Here is a 17,238-nt window from a genome sequence, read left to right as displayed (position 1 = left end):
TATATATATATGGATATATATATATACATCCTAAATCCATCATATGAACAGTTAAGAAGGTAATCTGATGCTTTTACTACAGCAAGCAGACTTGCCAACATTTCATGCAAATATCCATGAATAAGATTATTTCAGGCTGATTTTGCTCGAAAAGAGTCACACAAAAAAAATAAGAGCAGTTTGTGGAGAGAGCTGTTAACAGAGACACGGTACTCCCACCTCCAGGCCTCATGTCTCAGATCAGCTAAAAAGACATTTTATTAATAGTTTACTAGTTTAGCTTCTGTTTGCATTTCTGTCTGAGCACTTTCATAGAAAACCTAAATAAACAATCAAAACAGGAGTAATCCAGTTCAATTTGATTTAAAAATGCATCATTTATCTCAAAGGGAAATTAAATTTAGTTGTAAATTATATCATCCAAGTAACTTCAAAGAGTTACTTGGATGGTGATGCTTGGATCAGGAAGAATTTCCAGTAACAGTCAGTCTTCCAATGAATCTGAAAAGGCCTCTGACTGAAAACTGTTGAAGGCCTCTGACTGAAGACTGCTGCTGTGTAGACTCATTACTGATGACACGCAAACAGCTCAATATCCAGGCAGCAGAGGTAACATGTCCTGGATGACATGTTACTGTCATCCAGGACAGTAACATGCCCTGGATGACATCATCGGCTGCTAGCAAGCACTGCTAATCCACCTTACTTGTTTTAATTGCTTCTTTTTAAATCTCTGTCTGGTGCTGGAGTCAGGAAAATGGTCCTTGCCCATTATGAAGGGAGGACGAGATGGTTTGAACTTCCTCCTCCTCTCTCTGCTCAGCAGCCATGAAGCCTCTTTTTTAACTTCTCGGGGGTCATAGGTAAGGTATTATTTGAGCTTTTGAGTTGCTAATCAGCTGCTCCCAGTTGTAAAAACAATACCTTGTGGCCATGGTTACGGATCATAATAAGACTTCGAAAGTAACAGGAAGTGAGAGAAAAAAATCTGTTCAGCTGCACATCATCTGAAATGCCTCAACCCAAAAAATTAACAAAAGTTTACCGAAAGAACAAATCATAACAAACATAACAGAGGTACTGCAACATGCACCCAACATAACCGGGCCAGTCTAAAGTTTTACAGTAATCTTCTGTATTTTAATCTGACTAAGACCCACATGTCTCTTATTAGCAGAATGTCTATAAAATATTTTTACTACTTTTACACAGCTTTATCTTTATGTCTGGACTTCAGGTGTAGATACTGTATAACATGTTTTCTCTGTCTTAAAAGTAAAGGTAGCAATAATCTGCAGAGTAAGCACAGAAAACATATCTCTAGATGTTGCAGCTTTTTATTCCATATTTTTGCTTAAACTATGCAACAGAATCTAAAGCATAATAATTTTTTAAAGATGATAGAATTATCATTGTATTAATCATATGTTACAATGTTTTTGCAACAGAAGAGATGATATAACTGAAAGCAAATCATCTTTGTTTTAGTTTAAAACATTTGTGTAAAAACAGTAAATATTTCAATACCTATATATTTTACACAGCTTTATCATTATGTCTGCACTCCAGGTGTAGATACTGTATAACAGGTTTTCTCTGTCTTACACACTCACACACACGCACACACACACACACGCACGCACGCACGCACGCACGGTAAAATAAATTTCCTGCCTGTTATTCTCATATTCCCACCCAAGTCTGTCCAAAAAGCCCAATTTCAGCAACCTTTTTCTCTATGTTCTAGGATATTTTTTTTTAATTCCCAAAATGTTTTTCAATCATAATCACTTATCATTGGCTACTTTCAGTAAAAGTTTCTGAATGAAACTGCTGGAATTTTATATTAAAAATCGAAGGCTTTTAAAAGTGATATTAAAAAGGAGAAAATGATTCTCTTAGCAGGAGCTCAGTCATAAAATATTCATCATTAATATAATTTTTTATCATTGGTTGTTGTCAGTCTTTCTTTGAGGCTATAAAGAGTTTGTCTGAATGATAAAAGTCAGACATGAAATGTTAGTGAAAAGAATTCAAGCATTTTGTGAAATGCAGAAAAGCAGAAGAAACACCATTCTTATCACAGCAGACAGTAATTTATTCTTCTGTGCTCCAGAAACAACGCCATGCAGGACCCTCACTATGCACAAGTCTCAATGGCTGAATTGTTAAATGAGACAAACATAGTAAAACTATCCGATGCAGCAGCAGGATGTAGATTGAAGGCTCTTTTCTGTGGTGAATGTAGAAATGAGCTGATATCATGATGTAAACTGACCGAAATCCTGATTGAGATGAAAGCTTTAAATGAAACATTTATATCCATCTGTGTGAAAAAGAGAAACATTTTTTTCTGCAACTATGAATATCATGTAAAGAAATGCTATTAATTATATGTGTCTAAAACCTAATCAATGCAAAATATGTTAGCACGTTTAGTGGCATTATTTTTGATCTCTTAATTGACCAACTTCATAGAAGAGAAAGAGGGAACCTCTGGTTTATCATTGGAGCCTGGAGCATTAAAACTCCACTCCATGGCTGGAGATACTTTGCAATTCAAACATTTTGGCCCCAGTGTCTTGCTGAAGGACACAGCGAAGCAACAAGCAAAAAGACTTTCAAACATTTCCAACTGCAGACATTCACATTCAGGTGCAGCGATCACCTTGATCTTTACCTGTTTGATTGCTAACTTGAAAAATGGCAAAACAAAAGGTTAAAAACCGAAACCAGAGAAGCAACAGACGTAAGTAATACTCTTCAGTCCCAAGATAGATGATTAAAAAGAAGAAGACAAGAAACTAGATGAAACTGATATGATGAAGGAGTCTGGAGACAACATCTAAAAACCGTATGTCGATCCAGAACAGGACAGGAAAACTATACCGGCCCATATGAAACAAAGCAAACATGGATACTGTATCCTATCTGCTCAACGTTTGACCGTCTTCTCAAGTTTATCAGTTTCCAGCCGTCTCTTTAAGCTGTGGTATTTCCTTGCATGCAACAAATGGAAACAACTAAACTGCACCCTGAATTAATCACACTCCAATCTCTTCACGACACGGATGTTTCCCTGTGAGACCTTTTCTCGAGGAAGTCGAGGTAGATGGCTGGGTTCTGAAAACCATTAATTGTAGAGAAGATACCAGACATACATGTAATTACCAACAAAACTAATGGAACAACATGATGATTTTAGTCTCAAACATTAATATTCATAGAGTATAAAAATGTCTTCTTGTCTATTTCCATGTTGCACGGTAATACAATCACTCAATTAGGTTGTGTGATGAAATGAAATGAACCATTTTCTCCTGAGGACGGTAAATAGTGGTCTCGTAATTGACAAGTGTAGAGTAATTCCTAATCGTAATGACAAGTCCTGCAGTCTCCCTACAGAGTGTGATTAGTGTGAGCCGTGCACAGGGTTGAGACGTAGTTGTATGCATGATGTGAATTACAGGGAAAGGAAGAGTTTTCACCCCTTTAAGTAAAGTTTGGACCCCCAAAAGAGGTGAAAATATCAGCTTGGGAGGTATAAAGCATTTATTTATTCCCTCTAAGTAGTGCATTTTATGTAAGTGTAAAAGAACCTTGTAAAGTAGACCCTAACCTGCCTTTACTGATTAAATAAGCTATAAAATAAACCTCCCTAGTGAAGCGCTACCATCATTTGATCCAAGCTAAGCAGAAAAACAAATGTTTTTCTCTGAGAAAAGAGAAAGTGGTTTGTTTTTTATTACGTGGGAAGTGTCCAACAGTGAATACCTTTAAACTATGGCCAACAATTTACAGCCTCTTAAAATATTAGGGGGCTGTTTCATTAACATCACCTTGATTGGGAAAGTGATTTTATTATTGAATTATATACAATCTTATTTTTGTTAACTTTTAATCCCGGTGTGTAATGTTGAGAAATTTCTTATGGGGATTAACATAGTATTTATATTCTATTCTGTTAAATTCTATTGACACTGACCTGCAAGATTCAAATTAAAGTTGCGTTTTTATACTGTAAAGAGCTATAAAGAGACAGCCTTTTGGCTCTATGCATGCATTTTGGGATTTTCCCCTTTGAAATACATTTTTTTTTTAAACGCGTTGAACATTTGTTTTTTATGTGATTCATCATGGAAATGCTGAAATTTAAATGTAGTTTGATTATTTTTGATGCTTAAAATGTTAAAATGCTCAAATAAAAATCAGCAAAGAGATACACACCTCAATTTTTACTAGCAAATAGCTGACAAGAGGATAAATAAAACCACAGTTTTTTAAAAATAGTAAAGTTGTTGAAATTCATCACAGCATTTTTCTCTTGTTTTTTTTGTTTTTTTTTTTTGTATGGTCTTGTTTATCTGTATCTTTCTTGAACATATGGGTGGGACATAAATGAAACAGCATCTCCTATGGACTCAATGCTTGTCCATAGGAGAAATGAAATGTAGATCAGATACATTTCAGGATTGTGATTTCAAAAAAAAGATCTGGTACCTGAAATTTCAGTTTTAATATTTTCTTTTTACATGGAAATAAATTAGAAAAATACTTTTTTTATTGATGTTTAGTCACAAAACAGCTTGTATATTGACTTAATATCAAGATTTCATATTGAAATAAATTGTAGCACAAAACAATTGCCTTTCTGGGGATGAAAACATAAAATAACCCAGTTTTGCAACTATTGTACTAATGAATGTGACTGTAGGAGGCGCTGTTTCTTGTGTAAACCTTGAGCTGCAATTTTTCCACAATAACAGGAATACGGTTTAGCAAAAACATACAAAGAAAAACATTCTGCACAGAAGAAAATGATGGACAACCCTGAGCATCCTTTTCATGAAACTCATACAATAACATAGTGTCTTCAGTCAGAGGCTTCTTCAGATTTGCTGTAATACAGACTGCTACAGTGGATCCTTCTTGCCCAGAGTCATCCACATCGACAACAACTCTTTACAAAACCTTTGATAATATTAGTTACAGAAACATTTTCATTTCCCTTTTGAATTTGATTTTAATTGAATATAACATATTTTTAATTTGGATGAAGAAATGTATTTTAATTTTTTTTTAACATTGTGAGCTCTTGCTCACCCGTACTACACCTAGAGGTGGGTAGCACCTAGTTACATTTATTTAGTTACATTTAAAGGAACGCTTTGGAAATATGTAAATCTAAGAGTGGTTTCACTGCAGGGTATAAGAATGTGCAAAAATTGATCAATTTTTAATTTCTCTTGGGACCGATTTAGGTTTTTATTATTTATAACCTAAAAAGAAAATCAAAACAAGTTCATGTGTTTTTGATTAGCAAAGAAATATAGATTATATTTCCATTTATTATTCAGTATTTTAAAATGAAAATCAAATAACCACTCCATTTTGTTTTTTTCATTACATTACTGGTTTCCTTAAAAAAAAAAATCAAAAAACTAAAGCATGCAAAGACCTTGGAGTTTCTCAGGTTAAGGTCGTTAAGGATTTCCTGAACAGAAAAAAAAACTTCCGGGTCAAAATGTATTGTTTTATTTTTTTATAAAAATAGCTCACAAATGTCTACTAAGTTCAGATCAGACCAATTATTTACTGTGTGTGTTTTTTATGTTTTCTTTTTGCCCCATTGCTGCCATAACAACCACAGTTTGTATTTTTCACAGCAGAATAAATGATGTTGACAGATTTCCAACGTTCACGGTTTAACTTGTATCCTGGTCATCTGTGGAGCAAACATAGCTTCAGGAAATACAGGCTGGACAGATGAAACAGCTTTTTAAGATAAAGAAAAACATCTTCACTTCATTAAGAAACAAAAGAAAAACACAACTGCTGATTATTTCACACAAAAGAGTTTCACTGAAGTAAAATTAGAGACAATGTTATTTAAGAATCAACTACAAAAAACAAAGGGAAAAAAACAGTGATTAATGATTATGGGATTAGCATAAATTTAAACCCCCAAAAATACAATAATGTGTTAATTAACTAGTGATTATTAAGCTCAAAGCTCTAAAATTGCATATTTTAAAATTATAGCTCTATTTTTATTTCCAAAATTTTTATTTAATTTTTTTTGACAAAATATGAGTATGAAATAAATCAGTTTTCACATTGAAATAAACAAAAGATGTATTTATTTTCTATGTTTATTTTATCATCTCAAATTGGTCCCTCCTTATATTGAACCATGTTTAACTTCATAGTAAGATCTGCATGTCTGAAGCATATGAAAAACACATTCATTAGGAAATACTTCTAGAGATGCAAAAAACCGTCTTCACATTGATGTTATTTGAAATTCTATCTTTGAAGTATTAAAGGGACATAGTAGCTTCAAGAAAATCAGCTTTTCCTTATTAATATGCAAATTTATACAGCCAGACACTCCAAAGTCTAATCAGATCATCTACTCAGTGGGGGGTAGCTGTGGTGTGTGAAGAAGTTTTTCACTATGTGGTGCTGTGATGTTGTGAATGTGGCTGAGCACAAGAATAAACCAACGAGACAAGAATGCCATCATTGCACACACCGTGAGTCAGGTTGTAGAAAAGAACTATGTGGGGGGAAAAAAAATCAGAGATCATTTTGTCGTTTGAGCTGAAAGAGGCTGAAAAGTCCCTGACCTCTGTTCTTCGAAAACAAGAGGGCAGTGACCCCTTCAAGACTTCCCCAAATCACTCTAAAACAGAAAGCAATGTATGAGGGGTAAGCACAACAGCTGCCATGACATCTCATCGCCAAATCCCATATCCCATCACTCTGAGCACTTTAGCGCCGGCACTTAAGCGGTGACAACAGCAGCCAGAAGAGAAGTGGTGACAGTAAAAATGATGGCGATCAAAGTGAACCTCCTCCTTTGACGAGGCACCAAATAAAACTCAGACACACCTTTCTAACCCCAATCAACAAATCATGAAACAGTTTGCTCTGCCAATAACTGAATATTCTTCAAGCATCTCACAAATGACTGCCCCTCCAGACCAAAGGGTATAGAAAAAAAGCTGATATTATTTATTCTTTTAGAGTTCAGCTCGTGTCATGTTGAATTATGAAAGCAGTGAGGAAAGATTTCTTCATGCTACGATCAATAGGCTGATTCCTCTGTCACAATACAAGGCGCAGATCTGAGACAGGAGTTTGACAGATGGCTTGTCACCTCCGTCAGCGTGACGCCCCTCCGGCATGTACGCCAGTGTGTGCGCGCAAACATGTCCGCACATTTGGTTGATTTCTCTAATCCTAGGAAGGTATAGTGTGATAAAAACACCAAAGTGAGATACGGAAGTGTGTGTGCACGTAATGAGTGAGCAGCAACATGCAGAGAGGCATGTTAGAGGATTTCTGTGCTCCAAGGAAAGCTCGCTGTGCTACAGAACACTTTGCCGTGACTTCTCTCCTGATTTAATTAACCTTTTACTGGCTCTGTTCACGCAGTAAATCTGCTACACACAACTGTAAAATGTCTATGACCGCCGTGTAGACCTGTGACTTGAACAAATTGAAATTCTTTTCTGCTACATCCCCCTAGTAAACACTCCTGGATAAGAACACGGACATGCAAGGCCCTACTGCTTCCCCACATCCTCTATGAAAGCATGAATGCGACACACTGTTTCCCACAATAAGTTTGGGCAGGAGGTGCAGGCCGCAGCAGACAAAGCCTCTACAAGTGTCCTGTACTGGCAGCTTAGACAAAGAGTCTGGTGGGACTGCTTGCCTTGCAGTTTCTGAAGCAGATTTCCTCAACTAAAGTGTGGAAAGAAAAAAATGTTGCACAATTGACTTTAAGGTAATGGCACAAGAGGCTGAATCTGGATCAGGAAGCAAAGAGACAAAAATGACAAGGACAGAATAGGAAAAAAAAACAGAGTAAGGGACCAGTGAGAGACAACAACTCAAATAAAAAATAAAATAACGTTCCCACTTTAATAAACTATGTAAAGACATTTTCTATAAGCTCCGAACAGGCTACTGTAAGAAAAACTGGCTGTAACACCAATAAATACCAAATTCTAACAGGAAGGATCTAGTTTAATCTGGGATCAACAGACTGAAAAGTGGCTCAAAACCAAAAAACATTACAGACATTATGGCAAATTTTAATTTAATTCCACATTTTTATGACAGTTGATCACCATCATAAATATAAATTCTTTAATTATCAATAAAATAAATGGATGCAGCATGGTTTATGTATATGGGTACAAAATTGTTTTACAGGTGAAATATGGAAGGAGGAAATCAAGGTTTGAACTGGTGAGTGGGGAAAAATGACCCAGAAGCAAATGCTACTGTTGATAATAATAATAATAATAATAATAATAATAATAATAATAGTGAATAGTAGTGAATAGTTATTTAGAATAAATTAATTAAATAATATGTATTAATAAAATAAATACAAATACCAAGATTGATATACAATAAAATATATTATAGTCATTATTACCAATATTCTATTAGCAAATATAATTTCTACTAAAATTTCTTATAAGCCACTTGCTCCTTGTGTGTGCATGTAACTGTGTTTTTGTCTGCTTCTATTTACGCGTCGTGTGTGTCTGTGTGTGTCGGTGTGTGTCTGTGTGTGTGTCTGACTATTTGTATGTAACTGTGGACAAAAATAGAGTAAAAGGTCATCTGTGGTTAAGCTGTGAGAGGAACCAGAGGCTGCCCCTTCACACCCCAACACAAGCCGGGGGGGCAGCCCTCTCCAAGGCCGCAGACACGGATAAAAATCCCAGAAGACGGTGGCTCTTTAGCCCGGGATGACAGACATTACCGGGAAAGTGGTTTGCTTCAAACCAGGTCCAGCAGGCATCAAGTCCCTCCGTTAAACAATAAATCCACCTGATGTGTTTCATAAGGTGAGCTGTTGTCAGGTGCTGAAGCTCTCCACCTATAATACCTAACAAGTGAGCGTGAGCTTTTTCACACCCTATTAGGAATACAACTCAACAGGGCCATGCAATGTTTTTGCTGCATGAAGTCATTCATGTTTTATGAAGGATATAATATTGATTTTAAGCCCAGCACAGCCAACATTGGAGGTGTGTGTGGGGGGGTGATCAGTCTCTTTGGTAGTGTTGACTTTTCCTCCGAGGATGTTCTTTGACCTAACACAAACATACTGAAATATAAATATATAAGCAACCTTCACAACAAGGTTTTCATTTTAAAAAGTGCACTTTAATAGTTAGTGCCCCAACCTCGAGAGAGAAGAGCACACAGTGGCTTTTTGTTATGTTTGGAGGAAATTTGTTCACATTTTTAAATCAGGACATTTTCTGTCCTTAGTTAAAATTCATTTTCCTCTAGATTTCCTGACAGAACCTGAAACAACTCTGAGCACCAAAGATCATCCTGAGGTATTAAATATTAAACCTGGATCACATTCACGATGGGTTTTAATAAAAAGATGTCCATATTCTCTGTTAGAGTGGAGAATTACAACATGTAGTTTGCTGCATTTTTAATTTTATATAATTCTTAAGATTTGTAACTATTTTTAATCAAATTAAAATGTCTGCAGGAAACTGGAAATGCTAAGGACACAAAGTGACCCACATTCAACTCCATTTGAAATCCCAATTAGACTTTGCATAACTTCATAGGTCCTTCTAGAATCATTGATACTCTCTAATATGACTATATAAACCCAGCTATGCATAAGTATATCCCACCATAATTACTGTTTCTCTCTCTTTATTTTTAAAAATACATTCAACTAAATTTTAATTGTGTTGCAAAGAACTTCAACTTAAAGCATTAATGACTTATTCAATTGTTTAAACTCTATAATTATAATATCCAGGTAAAATATCTTAATCACAGGAATATTTTATGCAATATTCTTGGTGTGGAAATTACTTTTGCATTACCTTTTTTTTAGGACTAAGGGCACTCAAAGAGGTTTATAAAGATTATTTTTATTTATTTAATTAATGAATTTATTTATTTATTCATCTGCCTTTTCTCCATAAAATATGTATTTATTTATTTATTTTGAAAATAAATAAATATTAGCTGATATTGCTTGAATAAAATAAATAAATATCTCCACTAAAGACGTCTTTGATGTTTTAAAATTTTCTTTAAAGCCACTAAGTAAAAAGATAGAAAAACATAAACAAAATATAAAAAATACAATGAAAGTAGTTAAGTCATAAAGAAAGGAAAAAACAAAGACATACAAAAAGACGGAGAAAAACAAAGACAGAAAAGTAAATAAATAAATAAACAGGCCAAAACTAATACACAAACACTGAAATATTTAAATAATGTTTGGACTAATTTAGAAAGCCTCCTGTGACAGCCATTATCTTCTGAATCAAATATGCAAAATAACAAAATTTCTCCCTGCCCACAAAATAAATCACCTTTCATTCTTTCCGCCGTCCCACATGAGTTTTTACAGAGCTGCAGACTGACCCCCAGATGACCACCCTGGGTTCATCTGTTTCGGTAACCGACCTCTGTCCCTGAGGTGGATATCTGCAGATGCCACACGCTGCGAACGTACACAGGCTTTGGTACTTGTCTGTGTCGAACACTCTGCAGAACAGAGCAAATTACAATGAAATATCGAGTTCATTTATGAATAAGTGGGGCTGAACGGCCCCTTGTCGGAGCTTCCGCATGCATATTGAGTTGATAGAAACCTTTGGATGGGTCATTTCTCTTAGCTGCTTCATTAAATAGTGAAAGTCAAAAGTGCAATGCTTCCTGCCAAAGGAAAAAAAAAGACAAAGATCTATAGAGGTGGAACAGAGGCGGGGGTTTTTTGTTCTGACTTGAAATGCAATAAACCAAGAAAAGGTTATAAAAAGAGACAAAGTTTGAATTTTAAATGATGTGAAACTGAAAATAAGAAAGAATTCACTTTTCGCAACATTGAAAAAAAGAACTGATTTTTTTCCTGCAATGACCAAAAATATAGACTCACTCCTGCCTTGTGAGTGACCTTAACTCCCAGCAGGACATTGTTCAAACCTGAGCCAATCAGCAGAAGCTTCTTGAGGCGTTTCCTGACTGTGGAGTGTGCATGAGTGTGTGTGAGGTCACACACTTTTAAGTGGTTGCGGCACAGAAGGAATCAAAGCACAGGAGAGGATCTATTGAAGCAAAGCTCTGTGTTCTCCTGCAAAACGGACCAGCCTCTTGAGATGCAGTTTCGTTTCTGGCATATAGAACAACAAATGTGTCCTGAGTGAGGCGCCGAGGAGGTGAGGCGCATTTCCTTTGAGGCCAGTTTCAGGAACAGATGCCTGAATTTGAATTCTGATGGCATTTTGAAAAGGTAGAGGACTAAGTCAGCTCCCCCACCCCGGTAGACGAGCTCCCCATGATGAATGCTGCTATTAAGAAAATGACTTGTCTCAAATGTCAGACTGTGGCCAATGTTTTCAGTATAAAAATTGATAGCAAGAGAACAAGACATGTTCTTTTTTATCCTCTCTTTAATGTTCTTGCCAGGAAAGTGTAATAAACCCTAATTATTTGAACTGCCTGCCATTCTTTGATAACATCGATTTCTTAAAAATAATTAGAGCTTTGCATCAGATGTGTTACAGTGGTGACACCATAATGATGATGAATGACATATGAAGTCAGGAGAGCTTTCAGAGCACAGAACTAATTACAACAGAGAAAATTAATTTCAAACCAAAGATTAGGATTACACCAAAATACAAACAAGTAAGATGATCAATTTAAAGACTTTATGATGCAAAATGAAACTAAAGTCATTAAACAGTAAAATAGCAGCATGAAAGAATCAAGCTGTGAACTCAGTGTGACATAAATGAACCTAAAATCAGACAGGTACACATTTAAACAATCCGTAAACACTGCCTCTCTTTGGTGTAGAAAAGATTTGCCCTCTTCAAACAGAGAAGCCCAATCCTCCATCTCAGGTTTTCAGCATGATCAAATTTGCACTTCAAACCATTGTGCCCATTTAATCAGCCATTATGTATGCCCAGTCAACCACTGCAGAATTTCTAAGCAAAATCTCAGACTGAGGCGCACAAAGCTATCTTTGATTCTGCGATAGCCCATGGGGAAACTTTATCAAACTCCTCGGCTTCCCGCCGAGACGGACCAGGTGACTAGCAAGCACTCAATCTCAGGGCGAAATTTTTCTCTGAATGCAGCAAAGACTCTCCCCTTTGATCCAAACAAAGACAGCTGCAAATGCCTCTCTAAAAAGCTGCCCCACCAATCACACTTCCACTTCCTTCCACCAATCAGGAGCTCGTCTGCAGCACCAACCATGCTGCTGCTTTTTCTACCTAGTGATTTTCTTCCACTTTTCAAAGCAAAGAGGGAGGTGTGAGATGCAAAGTGTGCCCTACTCACCCATCTCAGTGTCCGATTTATTGTCCATTTCCGTGTCAGTGAGCGTGAGCGCCGAATTGGAACGGCTGGAGAGGCATGAATTCTGCCCAGATTTTGCCCCCGTTCCCCAAAGAGTCATGGTACGTTCCGGTGATACAGGTTCATGGTTTTCTGTGGCGGCCGGCCCCCGGGTGTAGCTGCTGAGTGGGTGGGACAGGCCGGTCTCAGGGCAGAGAGCCAAGCCTCTGCGAGCTGCTGGCTCACAAATCCCGAGCTGCCTCAATGAAAATGTCTGTCCTGTAAACGACAGCAAGTTGTAAAGTTAACAAACCGAGTAACAACCAGGTTAATAGCCAAGAACACAACCTCCTGATGAGCATTGTGACGTCTGATTCTTAACATCTAAATCCCCCACATTTTCTGCAATCAATTAATAAAAGAAATATTCTTAAACCAAAAATAAAGTATTTAGTTGTGATAAATATTTTAATTTTTTTTTCAGGCACACACAATTTAGAAAATATTTTAACTATGTCAACAACACATGGTTTCTGCTCTCCACTTGCAGCTAGTTAGGGCTTCTATTCTACATGCACCAGAAAAAAATAATAAGCTGTCATAACTGTCTATGCATTTTTTTTCCCCACGGCATAATGCACAGCAAACAAAAAACTACCACTGAGTTCAACTAGAAGTTCCAGAATTATGGGAAAAACTAGTCCAACTTTCAGTTCACTGTGTCTTCCACTACAAATAAATAATATAAATTTATTATAAGATTTCTAATTTTATATATATATATATATATATATATAAACCCTATGTTCTATAAGGCCAAACTAAATGCATGTACATAGTTAAAAAACAATATAAAATTGATTTAATTGTTGAATAATTATGCAAGTGACAAAAACCACAAAAAATATTATGTTTTTATAATTTCTTTTTTTTTAAATAAAGCAAGTATTTATAAAATATTATTGCATTAAGGAAAAAATGCTTTAGTTATTCTATTTTTAATTTGTTCTACCCTCTAAAATATTAAACAAGTAAAATTGTTTGTCTTTTATTTTCGTTATTCACACACATGTAGGTGTGTGTGTACACGCACCAACACACACACACTCACACACACACACACACACACACGCAGACAAACACACACACACACAGACACGTTGAATGAAATAAATATGCTCTTTAAATCTGGCATTTACCATGATGATCTAAGAAACAGATTCCAACTCTAAATGTCTACATTAAATTAAAAAATAAAAGCAGTTTTCTTCCCACAACTTCATCTTGATCCCATTAAATCTGAAACGGACACCAATTAGCACTAGGAAAACGTACGGGAGTAATGGATAGATTTTCTGATTGCAATCTTATGAGCCCAATGAGTGCCATAAAATAGAGTAAAGTGCTCAAACTTTTTAATTACACAATTTAAAGCAGCTTCCACCAGCCAATTAAAACCAAGTGTTACTTTTTAGGCACTGCTTTTACATTTTACTGAAGTCCAGAATGGTTGGAGTGTTTTATAGGATCAGGGGAACCCATTGGATCATGTTCTAAATGAGTTTTCTCCAAAAGTTTCAGAAAATAACACTTGATTATGCCTTAGTGACTTCCTTTAATTGTGTTTACCACAGTCTGGAGGACTTCTTGGGATATTGTGTTTTTTTCACATCAATTTTGCATAGATAAAAAGAATAAAACTGTGAGATTTTTCATTTTGGTAAACAAACGACAAAATCCCTGCATTCATGTTCATTTTCCTAATTAAGTCTCACACTAGTAAACAGCAGCAAATCAACAAGGATATGAAGATTTTGTTATTTATTGTATTTACTAAAGTAGAGAGAATGAAAGTTTCCACTTTTGTAAACTGAAGGAGTGTTTTTCCATCACTTCCACAATTAAGCAGTTACATTTTAAAAGAAAAAATGTTAGTTAGACCTTATCTCATATTACTGTCAGGTAAATATGTACAACATATTTCACAAAAGTATCTAACAGATGTATAACATTTGATAGAAAACCCTGTTTTCACTAACCAGGCCTGGTGTATTCTGCTGTCTCCTTGTGGACCATCTCCTTGACTCTGCCTCCAAACAGCATCCGTGAGGGGTCATGGTCGAAGGCCTGCAGGGTCTCGCTGGAACTGTACGATTTCTGAGTGGGAACACGACAGGCTCCGTTGTCCCGGTCCGTGGAGGAAGCTGTGTAGCGCCGCTCCCGATCCTTGTCTCGCTCGCAGTCTCTGTCCCGCTCCCTCTGGCTCTTGGACAGCGAGCAGAAAGGCCGCTGCTCCCTCACCCTTTCCATGCTGCCGGCATGCTGGGCATCCAACTCCCTCCCTTTTGCTACTGACACTCTACTGAGGCGTTCACCACTGGATTATTTCACTTTCTTTCAGCTCCCCCTTCCTGCTCTCTCTGGGCTGTGATTCTCGTCCTGTGACTGATTTCCTCTCCAAATCCCTCCTCCTCACTTCTGAACCCCTGTCGCTCTTTTCTTCAGTCCATTCGGCTGTCCACCTGCTGCACCTGGGGAAAAAAAAAAAAAAACGAGAGATGAGGAAAGGTAGCAAGGAGCTCCGATAACACTAATCCCACAGCTTCATCTTCAAAAGCACACACTTATCTCGTTCTCACTGCCCCACCCCAACGCTCCCTCCACACCTCTGAAACTTCACCCATGAACACTTGACTTCTACTCTTGAACAACTTCCTCTTTTTTGTGCTTGTTTCAGATGTTAAAAGTGGGTTTAGCTTCTGAAAGTTGGTTAAAAACAGTCAAAAGACTTTTTGTCAATTTGATCTTCTGGAAAAAATAAAACATAATCTAAATTTACAACATACTAAAATGATATTATAGCAAATATTTTCATTCTAACTGTTTAGCAGTTGTCATTTAAATACACAGAGGAGCAACGATAATGTGGGCAAAGACAAAGACTAATTAAAAATTAATAGCTCCTATATATATTTTGTTAGGCTGTGGCAGCTAAGTAAAAAAAAATATAGGAGCCGGTCTTTAAATTATTAAACCTTGTACTTATGGTGCTAAATATACCTGCACACAGCTACTTGTTTTTTAAAGCTATGTCTTGAATTTCTGCTTCCACATCACTAAAATTGAGGTTAAATGCAAGGTGTTTTTTGGGTTTTTTTTTTTTTTTTTGGACTAGTCAGGGCTCTGAAAATTCATAACAGAAACGTGTTTCCTGGAAAACTGCCACTGTTGGAGAGCAGCCGTTTCCACAGAAACCTTTATGCATTTGCAACAGAAATTATTCATCGTGAGCCCAAACAAACTCAAGAGTGAGGAGAAACTTCACCTGGATCTGTGGTGGAATTCAACCCAAAGAGAGAAGCGATGAGAAGTTAACTTTCTGTCACAGAAGGATTTAATTTTTTGTTTTACACAAGGAAGGTGAAAAAATTGTGGAGTCAGTCTTTCTCAAACTGTGTTTGAAAGAATTTTTGTTCAGTTTAGATCTTAACATCCAGTTTTGACCAAGAGACGATCAAATATCTTCAATTCCTTGAATAACACGCATATAGTCCTTTAGTGTAGTACCAGACTGCAACTGTGGACGGCCCTCCTCCTCATTTTGCCCCTTTATTCTTTAGTGTTTCATACCAAACTTTATTCCCATTTTTCAAGCTACCAAATGGTACTATCGGTTGCGGTTTAACCGCCAGGTAAATATTTTATGCTACCTTTTAGAACCAACTGGGCTATTTTAGAACCAACTGTAAGGACACGTAGTTATATGACTCCAATAAATCTCATCTAGCAGCAGAAGGTCATTCTGCTTATTTCAGTTGGATCAGATCAGCTCATAATCCTATGTATTCTTTACTTTCCTTTATACAGTCACTACATTAAGAATCTTCATATATAAATATATATGCAAAAATCGTACATGTTTAATGTCTCAAAGAAAATATAAAATTGATAAATATAAATGAAGAAACAGCCTGAGAACAGCTACCCAATGGAAATAAAAATACTTCGGTACACAATTAAAACATCAGTTTTACGAGATGTTAAAAAGTGTTTCCCCCTTATGTTTATTTTTTAACGCAAGCAGTGTGAAACTAAGAACCGCGTTTAACATTTTTATAAAGAAAATCTTCCTTTTAAAAACGCTCAACACCAAAATATACGATAATAAAAATCGTCAACAGTAAAAGCTTTTGCACACTTCCTAAAGATCAGGAACTTAATGACGGTCCGTGTTTTAATTTTTAGCTTGCTAACCTCCCCGCAGCGCCATTTTCATTGCTTTACCAACAATGAGTGAAGTTTGTTTCATAATTTCCCTGAAGGAACATCTGAGTCGGGAAACGAAGCAATAAAGCAGCTTCAACTCTCACTTCTACTGATTTATTTAAATGCTTACGAGTTAGCAGACGCCACTAGCTGTAGCAAGCTAGCTTCTTCTCTTTCTGAGTAATGTCGTTTCCTGTCGCGTCAAATTAACCGGTGCTTGACAAAATGGTCAGGAAATATTTCTCCTGTTTTATACAACTCGGTGGCCCTCAACCTTGCGCTAAATTATTTATTTTCGGAAAGACGTTTGCGTTTGAGAAAGTTTATTCGCCGTGGCTGATCGGTTCGCTCTGTGTAGCGGAGAAGCGAGCTGGCGCAGAGCTGAGCTCCGTGTAACCAGGTAACGGCGAGTACGTGAGCTGAAGCTACTGCGATATCCTTACCTTAGATATCAGATAATTCTGTGAAATTCAATACAGATGTAAACCAACTGACCAGATTCTTATTTGGTGTTTTGGCGGTTTAGCCATGTTTGTCTTCACCTTTACAACTTCATATCACAGGACGTGTGATGTACTTACACCATGAAATTACCATATCGCCATAAAA

The 17,238-nt window shown here is 36.5% G+C and overlaps 1 protein-coding gene across 1 annotated transcript in view; it reads right to left on the bottom strand.

Moving 5' to 3' along the window:
• The window catches only part of si:dkey-237h12.3 (teneurin-3), a 199,105-nt gene that overhangs the window by 168,161 nt on the left and 13,706 nt on the right, over positions 1-17,238 (bottom strand). The window contains exons 2-3 of the mRNA XM_016670914.1: positions 14,403-14,894; positions 12,367-12,642 (exon numbers count right to left, since the gene is read on the bottom strand). Coding sequence (XP_016526400.1) covers positions 12,367-12,642; positions 14,403-14,673 — 547 coding nt within the window. The 5' untranslated portion in view covers positions 14,674-14,894. The remainder of the gene's footprint in view (positions 1-12,366; positions 12,643-14,402; positions 14,895-17,238) is intronic.

This window comes from Poecilia formosa, unplaced genomic scaffold, assembly GCF_000485575.1.
Source record: "Poecilia formosa unplaced genomic scaffold, Poecilia_formosa-5.1.2 Scaffold39, whole genome shotgun sequence".
In the NCBI taxonomy this organism is placed as follows: domain Eukaryota; kingdom Metazoa; phylum Chordata; class Actinopteri; order Cyprinodontiformes; family Poeciliidae; genus Poecilia; species Poecilia formosa.
The sequence above is the reverse complement of the archived record's forward strand: the minus strand, read 5'-3'. Positions and strand labels throughout refer to the sequence as shown.